At 37.3% G+C, this 13,705-nt stretch overlaps 1 protein-coding gene across 8 annotated transcripts in view; it reads right to left on the bottom strand.

The window, feature by feature from the left end:
* Positions 1-867: 867 nt before the first annotated feature.
* The window catches only part of EXOC6 (exocyst complex component 6), a 193,188-nt gene continuing 180,350 nt past the window's right edge, over positions 868-13,705 (bottom strand). For 7 of the 8 annotated variants that reach the window (XM_069567524.1, XM_069567526.1, XM_069567525.1 and 4 more), the window contains 2 exons: positions 3,113-3,225; positions 868-2,108 (listed from right to left, as the gene is read on the bottom strand). In XM_069567524.1, the coding sequence (XP_069423625.1) occupies positions 1,976-2,108; positions 3,113-3,225 (246 nt within the window). In that variant the 3' untranslated portion in view covers positions 868-1,975. Of the gene's footprint in view, positions 2,109-3,108; positions 3,226-13,705 lie in introns of those variants that run through there. The other variant, XM_069567529.1, reaches the window with a different exon arrangement.

The following is a 13,705-nucleotide window of genomic DNA, read 5'->3' as shown; positions in this document are numbered from 1 at the left end:
CACTTCAAGGTCAAAAGGGATAGGCGTTCTCCCCTTTGCTCTGCTTTTATTTCAGGGAAATTGCGGTCTTCGATCCTACAAAGGATGGCCCGGGTTGCGATTCTTCGACATCCCCTCCCCTTCGAGGTCTCCGGTCCACCACCTCCAGAACCCTTCAAAAGGGGATAGTGTCACTGCTGCCCAAAGCTTCACGGAGACCCCCCCCCCCCCACCAACCCCACGAGGAGCAGACATCCCCGGGCGCCTTTCGGGTCTCGAGGACCAAATTCACCGATCCCTCCCCCTTTGTATCCTTCCATCCCATCAGGCTACATAGTTGCTTTTCGGGCTTCTTGTGGGGCCCTAAATGGCCAGGACTCGGGCGTCCTAGTCACTACGGCTCAACCCGAGGGGTGTGCGTGTTTCGGGGCGGGGTGGTGGTGGGGATTGCCGGGTGCATGTTTGCCTGAGAAAAGTAAACTCAAGACCATCGCCGCTGCGAACCCACAGTGGTCTGCTCCAAACAGTGAAAAGGCGGCGTCTCTGAATCCGGGACGCCTCAGCCCAAGCCGGGAAGACGTCCCAGGTGCCCTGGAGCGCTGGGTAAAGCACTCGAGGGCCACCGCTTTCCAGTTCTCAAAGACAACTAGCAGCTCGCCGTTTACTAGTAACTTCCAGAATGTATTGTATTGTACCTAGAAGTAACCATGTTTTCCATATAATATTTTTAAAAACGTCAAATACTTTAGGATTAGAGATGGTCAAGAGAATAAATGCTTGTTTTCTTCGTTTTGGCGATACTCCCATTTCAGTAACTAAATAACAGCCTTTCTGAAGAAAGCAGTTGTTTTAAATCAGGAAACTCTAAACAGATGCAACAGCAATGAATTTTCAGCAACTTGCTCAACCTTTTTAATATTTAATCACAAAATCAAGAAATGCACATATAATTCTTTACACTTATTTTACAGAGTCAAATATAAGTTTCTTACAGGCATAAATTCTGAAAATGCAAAAGGATTATTCAGCATAAATACAATGAAGACAAAGTAAGGATCAGATTGATATTACCATTTGGACCACAGTAATTTACACAGAGTAAAATGTACATTCGTTTTAGGTTTTCCAGAGTTCATTTTGGTTTGACTTGTTTCTGCAATAAGGATCCAGCACTGAGGTCTTCGCCTTGAAGAAAGTAACCTGACCCCTGTGGTAACTTCTCTGTGCAGGAGTATGTCTCTCCTAGCACAAGTGGCACCTGAAGTGGTCAGCCCCACTCAGTTTCTGTCCCCCTAACTTGAACCAAACCAAACCAAATAAATGGGGTCAGCTACAAACAGTATAGTTAGAAATATTAACCCTGCTGAACAGAAACAACAAATACCTTTTCTTCATATTCAGATTAAATTAAACCACCCAAGTAGAACAAGTAATTCACATTCTTATTGGGTTAAATTAAGTTCAATTTCAGGTTCCTTTAAATATTTGTCTATTTCCTCCCTCAGAATCAGCAGAATTAGACAATTTAGTCTACTTAAATACTAGTGAGGTGAAAATTAAAGCTACAAGTCAGAAAATGTCAGGGAAATGCCATACATGATTGCATTCCAAAACCAGATACTGGGAAGAAAAAAAAAACAACCAGAACAATCACTGAAGTCTAAATAGAAAAAACACCTATAGAGGCGTAAGTTCTTCTAATGTATTTACACAATCAGTTACATGTACAATTTTTGACATGATTTATATATTACAGTTTTGCCTTTTTTCCCTAGAAGTGAAAAAAATTAATGTCACATTTTCCATATATAAAATAGTATTCAATTATTTAAAAATCCATACAAATGATATTTATAATTCTTGTTTCTAAGCTCTCATCAGTGTCTTTTCTCTAATGTATTTTTTAATTCTGCAAACAATTTATCATGACCATTGCCCGTTAGAGATCAATGTTGAGTCACAGATTTGGTGTCACTGAGTGCAAACGATGTGAAGGCTATGTGTGTTGGGACATACCATTCACCAAACTTTTCAGCTGTTTCACAACTGTCTCTATCAACTTCTGTTTGTCTCGATCATTCTTCCTGAATTGAGCAAATATATTGTTCTTTTTGCTAGTATCCTTCATCCTAGGAATATATGTGAATGAAGAAGCTTAATAAAAGGAATTTAAAAGTTATACTGTAACAACTAAAATATCCTGGCATGCTCTGTGTTATCTCACACTAAATCTATGCTTGAAAAATATACTTCAAAGAAAATAGGTATTACTAATAGAGTTACAGAGATAGCAACCACAGAAAATATTGGCAGCTTTATTTTGCATTCTGTATGAAATGGTGTTTTTGCATTAGTATATAAATCTAAAAGCATGTTTTCTTACATGATACTATTTTCTATTATCATTCCATAAAGTATGCTAAAATACACACCCTCTACGGACTCTGAAAATCACCCTCATAGCAAGACAAGGTGAAAGGAAAAACAATAGAAAATTTAAAGCAGTAATTTTTTTTGCCTCAGTGGTGTTTCATGGCACTGTAAAACAATTTAAACAGTTCCTTGTATCCTTCTCAAATCAAATACACCACAGATAGTTTGAAATGTGGGAAAATAAGACACACTTTCAATGCAAAAATTGAAATTTTTAATAGTGATATCTGAAATATGATACAGAGAAAAGAAAACATGCTCCATAATGAGAAGGAAAAGAAACACCAACACTTGTTTTTTGGACAAGATGCGCCAGTAAGTGTTCTGTTAGTTCAGATTTTATAATATTTTTTCAAAAGGCATACTTCTCTACCTGTAAGGAATCCAAGCCCATCATGGTAGGCTTTAGATAGCACTGATGGCAAACTCATTCTAGTCCCTTTCTAAAGCTAATTAAGCCAGATACTGAGGACACAATAGGAAAAATTTTTAGTTCATATCAACACAAACAAATCTCATAAAAATCTGTACCAACACTGAAGGCAAGAAAGAAGGAGGCTTATATTTTGATCATTAAAATGAACTGAACTTTTAAGCTCCATGTAGACACTTCTCTTTTGATTAAAAATCTCCAGTTCTTCAATTATCACTGAATTACCAGCTGTTAAAATGATATGCGAAGCTTTCAGAGTATACTCACTTCTCCAAAAGAGTAAGGGCTGTGTTTGGATTCACCCGAAGGTACTTAGACGCTGGCTGACCATAATCAGCTAGATAAGTAGACCAGTCCCAAACCATAAACAGGTCGAGGAGCTGAGGAAGATGGGAAAAATGTTAAAGCAATTTTTGACTATTTATCCACAGCTAATACATAAAGCATATGCTAATCTTGATCCATTTGAATATAACCTGCTTCTCAGATGGAACAGAATAACCAATCTTATTTTTAAAACTTCATTAACTACATTTTACAACCAATGTAGTGTATAGTATCTTTTCACTTTTGAAATAACTAAAATTGTCAGGGGTTGCCTTTCTAATAAAGTACTTCATTGCATTTTCAAATAATTGTAAAATAATGAAAACACTTTTATATAAATATATTAACACTTGTTCTGATGTACAGAGATTTAATCTTTACACATTTGGTTCATACTCAGATTTAATTAGTAAAGGTTGCTGCTAACTGAAGAATTTAAATTGAACCTTTTTTTTTTTTAGAGGTTAAGTATGTTTACCTTTCAAAGAAGTCGTTTACACCTAGACTTTCCCAAAGTAATTTAAACCAAAAAGCTCAGATAATCTCAATGAAGTGCATTAAACAACCTCTGCTGGATTCTCCCTGGTGATAGATCCTCAGTAGTGTTATGAAATGAGGTCTTCAGGACTCAGCTTGTTAACTCTAGGCAATCATTTTGTAAAAACAAACAACAACAAAAAGGAAACCCTCTTGTTTTCCATAGTGTTTTAAAATTGACTATTTGCTTTATAATCTCCAGTTAGAATTGTTGTCAAATATAGAAGTAATCTTTTAAAAGCAATGCCATGCCTAAACCAAAGCACCAAACTCCTTATCCAACTTTAAAACCCTAATCCCCTTTAAGCCATTTAAGACCAACTTCCTATCCCCATCTGAACTGTTTCAGAAAGCTAAATGCTTTACTTACTACCTTCCTTCAGTTTCTATATTATTCTTTCTTTTGTCTTAGCTCACTTTACAAGTAAGGGGTGTACTGGTTTTGCTTTCAAATGAAGTATTTGTATTCACTCATAGAATACATGAGCCAATCCACTGACTCTGAGAGAAAACTTCTGGGGTGGTTAAAAACTAGAGAAAAGTTACAAGAAACTAGCTCTTCCTTAGGAGGACAATGGATTTGTTTGACTCTTCCCCTCTCTACTAATTAGAGACTTTGTTGTACAAAGAAGAAAATTCTATAATGAAAATGTTGGCTACTAATATGAAAAGCCAGGCTATTTTTCCTTTCAGACAACATTCTAGGCCATACCAAATGTTAAGACACTGGTACAGAAACTGCACTGAGACAATGTTAAAAGAATACACTGAAAAAGAAAAGGGAAGTACTCCAAGTTCTGTGTAATTTTTTACTCTTGCTAAAGCAACGTTCCCCCTTCTTTCACAAGGAGGAATAGTTATTTTCTACACTCTGCAATGAAAATATAAATTAATGTAACTTCTCTAGAATGTGAGTTTGCATTATGTATTTAAGAACCTTATTTAAAAAATGGCCATTCCCTTTGACTCTGTAATCCTACTTCTAGGAATCTAACTTCAGTGAACAACAATAAAGGTAAATAAAATTTTATCAACAAATATATTAATCTCAAAAATGTTATTTGTGTTATCAAAAATTGAAGAAGGAAAAAAAACACTGAAAACAGGTTAAATCTCAATGTTAACAGAAGGGTTAAATAGTGAGGTATATCTATCTATGTATAGATTGGTTATTCAAATCAATGCTTACACAGAATTTTAAATAACTTGGGAAGAAGCTTATGATAAACATTACTAATAAAAATCACATAAAAACCCATCAAAAGAGACTGGAATAAAATTTGAGAAAATGTTAAGAATAGCTGTAATTTGTATGGTGGGATTATGGGTAACAGTGATTGTCTTTATTTTCATAAGGTTTACATACATACATTATTTTCCCCCAATAAATACCAATAATGAATTCCCCTCACACAGTTGTTAAAAGCCTCATTTTGAAGGAGTCCTCTTTCAGGTATGCATTTGTGTTTGCTCAAGTGTGTGTGGGCATGCGCACAGTCAGCAGAAAGTAACCACTTAATGTACTGGCTGCAAATTCCCTTTCTTTCCGAAAAGCAACAGCAAGATGACCTTTGGGATTTGGAAGAGGAAAAGGCCTTAAAATAAGGGCTGATCTACCCCCAGGTGAGAAAGGAGGAGCCCATTTAATGAGTTTAAAACCTACACCAACTCCAACTGTGAGTACAGAAGTGATTCTTTTACAGCACAGAAACAGACTTTCCTAGATAAAGAAATACTATTCTCTTTTTTCACAAGGTCGGACACTCATATGCAAAGTTCTTATCACTAGAAATTTCTTTAGAAATTACAGGAACCACAAAATTTAACCTAACTGCCCATCTGTTGTTGTTCAGTCACTAAGTTGTGTCTGACTCTGCTACCCCATGGACTGCAGTGAGCAGGTTTCCCTGTCCACCAGAGCCTGCTCAAACTCAAGTCCACTGAGTCAGTGATACCATCCAACCAACTCATCCTCTGTCGTCCCCTTCTCCTCCTGCCTTCAACCTTTGCCAGCATCAGGGTCTTTTCCAATGAGTCGGCTCTTGACATCAGGGGCTTGATACAGAGGATAGATTTCCTCATTAGAAGGCATTGGGTCTAATGTTAATTCAGGTACATGAACTTAGAGAAAAAAGCACTGCTTTTTCTAAATGGACTACGGGTATCCCTCCATCCATAACAATTATAAGATCCTTTTTCACTCTGAAAGTACAGTTCTTTTGAGATGAAAGATGTAACACAAAACTAGGGCATTATTCTTGGGTTCTACCTAACACTACGCCAGGCCAGGTTCATGGACTGAGTCCATTTCTACAAGCTGCTACCTGTGCCTATTTTGACCAAGAAGCAGGATCCCAGGTTTCTGGGATGGTTTTAAAACATGACTGCTCTGGAGCCAGAGTGTGACAGGAAGGGATGAGGAAACTGGAGTGGTGCCACCGACTTCTTCACTCCACACGAGTCACTGCTTTGGGAATGCCTCTCACATTCATTGTGGTTTCACAGGATGTACTCCGTCCTTAAGGAAAACTTCACTTCTCTGTCTCAAGTTTTGCTTCCTTCAGATGGCAGTACACAAATAATACATCTGTTATTAATCACAAAAATTCTCCCTCAGTCTTGTAAATAAACTGTGAGACATGGGCTCAACAGGTGAATTTATTAGTTAACACATATAACTGAAATTCAAAGATGTAGATCAAACAGGAACAAAAACAAAAATCTCCCCTAGATTATCCACAAGCAGTTTTACAATTACTTATTAAAGGATAAAGTCAGGCACATTATAACAAAAATTGGTATTAGGTTCTAAAAATGGGTTTGTTCCAATAGTCAAGTAAAGTAATTCCATCTTAAATCCTTTGGGGAAGTAAGCAAAGTATGGATCATACAAAAATGAATAGCAAAATAACGTGTCTCAGTTCTATTTCATCACGATTTATAAGATTATCTAAAATTAGTAACCTTTTTTTTTTTTTTACCAAGGATTCAAAAACATCCCTCATAACTAATCTGATAATATAAGGTGGATTTATGCCAACTTTTTAAAATAAGTTGTACGTTTCATTTCCTCAGTGATTCCTACCTATGTCCAGCAAACAAAAACATTCGGCTTAAGAAAAGAAATGGTTGCATGGGTGGTCCATTTATATGCTCAAAATAGTTGAGAATCGCTTCAGAATCACTGGAGAGTTAGTCTGTGTCAAAGCATTTAGCCCGCTGACAGCTTCCCATCCTAAACTGCACTCCAAATCTACACCCAAGAAACTTGGGGTCTCAGACCTGTTGAGATCACTTTGTGCAAAGGACACAATGAATCTAGGCCGACTTAAAACCATTCTATGGAACTCTTGAAGTGACTTTTTGCCTTTGTAAAAGTGAACCCAGAGTGCTAGGTCATTTTTTCCTTGAATCTGGTTTAGCTTTCTTTGTTTTGGGTCTTTGGGTTTTGCTTTTGAAGCACCTCAGGGGCAGTGACCCAAGGCAGAAGATAAATAAAGTTAAGCCAACCTCAAGAGAAAAGCAATTGGGGATACCAGGTTTGCTTTTGTAAATGTGAACAGTGATCTGGGGGCTCAGGGTCAACCTTAGTCCCCCAAATTCCCCTTTCCAAACACTAAACCCACCTGGGACCTCAAAGTTGCTTTGCAGATTCCAAAAGTAAACCAGGAGATCATTTTCCCTTTGCTTCCAAAAAAACAAAGCCAGAGCAAGGGTTCCTAGAGTGCTTCAGAGACTTAAACGACAACAAAAATCCTAAACCAGCATGTAGCTTTAAGCAAGAAGTATCAGTAATTAGGCACTGGGGATTCAAGAAAAATGGGTCTTATTAAATTGGCCACAATTGGGGAGAGGGAATACAAGTGCTTTTTCTAAATAGATGTTGAAATCAAATGATGAGCTCCATATGCTTTTTAAAGCACTTGGCTTTTACCCCTTTCCAGCTATCTGAAAACACATTTGGAAAATTCCACATGCTGCGCAGAAAAGAATTTTCAGTAGCAGATAGAGGGGGCTTGGGCAAAAACTAAAGAAGCAGTGTTGAGCTTCTATCCACTTCATTTTTTTGCCTCCAGGTGTTCACTGCCCTCGTGCTGCCTTTTGACTCTCTGATACACCTGACCCCTAACCCATGCCTGCCCTCTTCAAATAGTCCATCTGCCAAACCCACTCTCAGCCAGCCTTTCCACTCCTAACTACGTGAGGATCAGGAGCAAGGTCTCAGCACATTGTGGCTTAAAGGCATTCTTCTCTTCAAGTCACTTAACTCCAGTGAACTGCACACAGCAGAAGCAGAATGTTCCTAAAGTATTTCTGATGATAAGCCAAGTAGTAGTCCTAGATAACTACTAGGTTGGTTTGGAATTTGGGGAAAAAAGAGGCAAAAGGAATTTACATCATCAGATTTATACACATCTGTATTTACTTTATCTCGAATTTCTTGGTCACTACCATGGCTAAAAGACCATGCAGATACATATATGTGTTTGATTTTATGTGGTCTATTTCTTTATTAAGATTAATTTTATCAAGTAATACATGGTTAATAATCAAATGGGCCACATCATAAAATCAACAGTCCACTATCCTACACTTTCCATTCTCAGACACAGTCATGTTAACTCCTTCTAATACTGGTGATTACCTCAATATTTTTAAATATACCTATTTTTCTTGTTTTTATTTATCATCATACAGTTAGCATATATGAGGATTTATCTTACTTATACTACCTTCCTATTTTTGATAGTTATAATAATTTTTCTCTATTTTTGCTTTTATAATTTTAATATAATTAAACTTCTGTTTCTTCTTGCATCACCTTAAAATTTTTTTTTAACAGTTTTGAGATATATTTCATACATGGTCCAATTTATCCTGAGTACATTCATGGAATTCTCCAACCACCTCAATCAATTTGAGAACATTTTTATCACCCCACACATACCCATTAGCAGTCAGTCTCCAAAGTGGAGTCACATAACATATGTTTTTTGTGCGTCCAGTTTCTTTTACTTAACATAGTATTTTAAGGTTTATCCATGTTGTAGCAGGTATCAGTAATTCATTCCTCTTTACTGCCAAATAACATTCTGTTATATGGATATATCACATTTGCTTATCCATTTATCAGTTACTGAACATCTGGGTTATTCCCATTCAGGAGCTATTATAAGTAATACTGCTATGAACACGTTTTTGGGTGGACATGCGTTTTACTCTTGGGTGTATATCTGGGAGTAGAATTGGTTACAGAAACTTTTAAGAGGATCTTTTGACTTTCCGTTTAGTTATGTAAGAATATTACCACCTTATATAGTTGAATTTTAAATAATTCTTTTGGCAATTGGGGTTTAAAATATTTATATATTTAAACTCACATAACAAAAGATATTTAACTGAAGTTTCCTAAAAAGTTCTTTATGAATCCAGACAGATATTAGTAAACTATTATGAAGAATTTTTTTGGACTTTCCTGGCAGTCCAGGAGTTAAGACTTTGTGCCTCCACTGCAGGGAGCATGAGTTCTATCCCTGGTTGGGGAACTGAGATCTTGCATGACATGAGGCACAGCCCTCTCCCCCTAAATAACTTTTTTATCTTCTACTTCTAAAATACAAAAAACCTAGTAACTAGCCAAATAGAAAAGAACATTTCAGATATTTTGCTCAAGTAGAGTGTCATTTTGATTTGCATGCTACCTTCACATATATATGTAGCTTGTTTTTCTTCATGAGTACCTTGTTTGGTTGCCTCATGTTGTGAGGTGAGTCACACACTCAGTGCTAGCACTTACCTAATTACCCAAACCAGAAATCTGCATTCACTCTGCTTTGAATCTTCTCTCTCACAACTCAAGCACCTTATTTATTGCCAAATTATGTCAACCTAGTGTCTTAAATATTTTTTTCCTAAATATTTCTTGAATTCACTTGCTATCTACTTTCCACCACTGCTATTACTACTGTCCTAGATTTAGATATCACGTTCTGTCCCCTGGGGCCTTTGGTCTTGCCTATGCCCTCTGTCTGCTCCCCAGGATCCATCAACCTCCACACTGCTGCCAGAGAGAAGCAGCTGAAATACATATCTGATCATATCATTCACTTACCTAAAACTTTCAATGACTTCCCGGCTCCTACAAGATAAAGTTCCAGTTCCTTAACATGACATGCAAAGTGATCTTTTGGCTTCCTCTCCTGCCTTGGAATTTAAGCTCCTAAACAAGGAACTATTCAGAGTTCTCTTAAAAACCATGACAATCCCCCATGAAACTGTCATTTTCTTCTCTGAGTCCCTTTTTCCTCCTTCTGGACCCAGGGAACTCTCACTTATTCCATACAATTTAGGTCTGGATTCACTTCTCTCAGGAAGCCTCCCCAGACCACAGTGGGTTGGCTGCTCTCTTTCGCGCGTCCTCACATCCCCCTTCACAAAATCTCTATCACACTGTTTTTCACGCTATGCTGATATCACAGGTACTATGTCTGTCTACCCACTGAAGAATCAAATATCAGTAATTCCTTCTGTAGTCTGGATGATGCATGGCTAACGCAACCCGACTTTTTCTTATACGCCAGTAGTGAAACCTTTTCTCCTTTCTATTAATGTACTTTGTAAGTGCCTCAAAGCTGGTGACTTGTTTTGCTTAACATCTGTACCTTCACATTTGGCCCAGTACCTGGTATATAGCAGGAACCAAGCAAATGTTACCTTTTGACACAAAGGTCATGTCTAGGCAGAGCCCACATCATATTTACTAATAAGCTAGCTATGTTATCATTTACTTTACTATTTACAATCTGAATTTTTAGTAATGCCTTATATTATTCTGAAAGCCAGATAGTCTCTTTGATTTAATCTGTGATATAGAATATAGTGAAATATTTCATAACCAAAGTCCTGCTCCTGAGACTACCTTTAGTCATCAGTGATGTGACAATCAAACATGCTAAATAAACATTCCTGGGTCATACCTTTAATTTTCTATCTGGATTCATTACGTCATCTGCCACACTTATATAACAGGGAGTTATGTAATGACTTTGCCAATGAAGCTCAGACTTCCAATACTAAAGAAATCAAACCTTGAAACTCATGATGTGAGGTGCTCACTAAACTTTTAGTTCTCCATGATGAGTCATTCTGTCATTGCAGCTCTGAAAAAATAAGATCTGCTAATATGAACTGACTTTGGAAGAACTCAAACAACAAAGGAAAACAGTGTGGATCAGCCAGTGAAGAAGAACTGTATGCCAATGTGTCTTTACTCCAGGATATAGCAGTTGCTCAAATGAGAGAAGCTAGACTGGGCTGAGATTTCTTTAAGTACTCCTGTAGAGTACATTTATTAAGAAGAACAAGAGGGAGAGGATAACCATTTTTAAAATTTGTAAGAATCTAAGTGGCTACTCCTCCCCTCTCCTCCCCATGGTTGTGTTTTAAAATAATGCAAATGAAAACTTGGAGACACTAACAGCTGGGTTAATTTAGTCTTAAATGTAATTAGTGATGTATGTTTTACTATAAAATTTTAGCAAGTCAAATAATATATATTATTTATAATTTGTCACTAGTTATAAACACTGACTTTTGGCTTTTGAAAAAACAAAGCTAAACTAAAATTAAAACTAAATACTTCAGGCCCCAATACATATTATCATTCTATTCTTTGAAATGGAACTCAGGCCATTTGAGACAAATGAAACACAACATGACCATTATATCCTAAATGCCTCAGGAGGAAAAGGGGGAGAGTTTCTACGGGGTAATAACTTAGCAGGCACTGACAAAGCAAATACCCCAGTTCTAGTCCTTGCAAGAAATTTTTGGTGAAGTGGGGAAGTGAATTTCAGATGCATGTCTCATTTGTTCAGCTTTCTAGAGATAAAGGTCTCTGTTTTATGTCCTAGAATATATTAATAAATACAGGCCCTTTGCCAATTTCCCTTAGATTCCCAAAGAATACAGAGTTAGCTAGTCTACTGTACTTAGCATGATGGAATAAGGAAAATAAGGACATTTGTGGTCTATATTAAAGACAAAGAATACTATAATATCTTGGTGAATATTTGTTTGAAATATTTAATGGGGCTTGCATCATCATTAATTTTTTTCTTTCAAACCTTATAATAGATTTTGTAATTTTTATTCAACTTAAAAATATATGTATTTTTTATTTTTCTAAATCTAAAAGGCACCTACTTATGTTAAATAATTTATTAACCTCTAATTATCCAGGGGCTTCCCAGAAGGCTCAGACAGTAAAAAAAAAAGAGCTGCCTGCAATGTAGGAGACCCAGGTTCGATTTGTACGGATGTGAGAGTTGGACCATAAAGAAGGCTGAGTACCAAAGAACTGATGCTCTGGAACTGTGGTGCTGGAGAAGCCTCTTGAGGGTCCCTTGGATAGCGAGAAGATCAAACCAGTCAATCCTAAAGGAAATTAACCCTCAATATTCACTGGAAGCACTGATGCTGAAGCTGAAGCTCCAATACTCTGGCTCCCTGATGCAAAGAGCCGACTCACTGGAAAAGACCCTGATGCTGGGAAAGACTGAGGGCAGGAGAAAGGGGTGACAAAAGGATGAGATGCATCACGGACTCGATGGACATGAGTTTCAGCAAACTCCGGGAGATGGTGAAGGACAGGGAAGCCTGGCATACTGCATTCCACAGGGTTGCAGAGTGGGACATGACTTGGGGACTAAACAATTATTCAGACCTAACTATGTAATTACCTTTTTGTCAGATATAATAATTTGCTCAATAAATGCGTCAGAACACTTGCTGCTTAGTCTGTTTTCACAGATAAATTTGGTTTTTCCATAGCCCCAAGGCATAACTAAATATGAAAAAGGTGGGGGGCAGTTACAAAACTACATGCAGAAGCTAATTCACGAAGGTGGTAGGTATGTAGAAGGTTCCAGTTTACTTTGGGATTGACGATGCCTGAGTGCTTAGTTACAGCTCTCTGGTAACTCTCTGCTGCTGCTGCTGCTGCTCAGTAACTTCAGTCGTGTCTGACTCTGTGCTACCCCATAGATTGCAGACCACCTAGGTAACTGGTAACTCTCTGGACAGGATAACAGTAACAGCACTGTGATGTGAACTTCAAAGGGGCAACAATGCAAACTTTAAGATGCCCCTTAGTTAAGAAGCAGCTATGGGTAAACAGCTATTGGCATCACTTTCACTACAGGTTTTAGCAGTAAAATACAAAAGGAGAAACTAAATAAAAACAACAGAGGAAGGACTTACTTTCTTGGGGAGATAAACGCAGCCAGTGGAATTAAAGGGCTTGTGATCTAAGTCCTACAAGGCTGGCAGGATGTGAATCTGCACTATGGGAGTGCAAAAAGAAATCCCTACCTGACCTCTGGATAACCTAAACAGGAAATTAGGACATTTCTAAGCAAAATAGGCTGTGTCATCCTGTTAAGATAATTGTGTTTCCATTGACACTCTGCATAAACATCTTTACACTAGGCCATCGGAAAAAATTTGAGCCGCAGCATCTCTTCTTTGTAATACATAAAACGGCGCCTGGCCCAGTGCCCTCAACATAGTTGAGGAGGTGAAAGTTTGCTGATAATTAGGAAGACAAAGAAGGGGAAAGAGGGTTAATAAATAGGTAAGAAACTTGGAAGCATTCTTTAAGTATTTACAGAGAAGTTGAAAATAAGTTAGTATTCTTTTTAAAAAGGAATTTAATTCTTAAGCAGAAACTGGGTTAATTAAGAGAATAGTCAATTATTTTAAAGAATGATTCAACAAACACTACAACTTAAAAAGAATCAGCATTTCCCCCCCACAATAATTTAAAAATATCTGACATTAGGTTTTAGTGCTGTAGGATGTTAGAAATCAGGTACTATTTGGTTTGGAAAACTCAGGCTCCTCCAATGTCTCACATAATCAATACTCTATGGATATGACTTGGTTTATTTGATCATATTTCACTTGGATAAGAAGTGCTGTTTGGGGATTTCCCTG

Source organism: Ovis canadensis, chromosome 22 (assembly GCF_042477335.2).
Source record: "Ovis canadensis isolate MfBH-ARS-UI-01 breed Bighorn chromosome 22, ARS-UI_OviCan_v2, whole genome shotgun sequence".
Lineage (NCBI taxonomy): Eukaryota > Metazoa > Chordata > Mammalia > Artiodactyla > Bovidae > Ovis > Ovis canadensis.
This window is presented reverse-complemented; position numbering and strand designations above follow the sequence as displayed.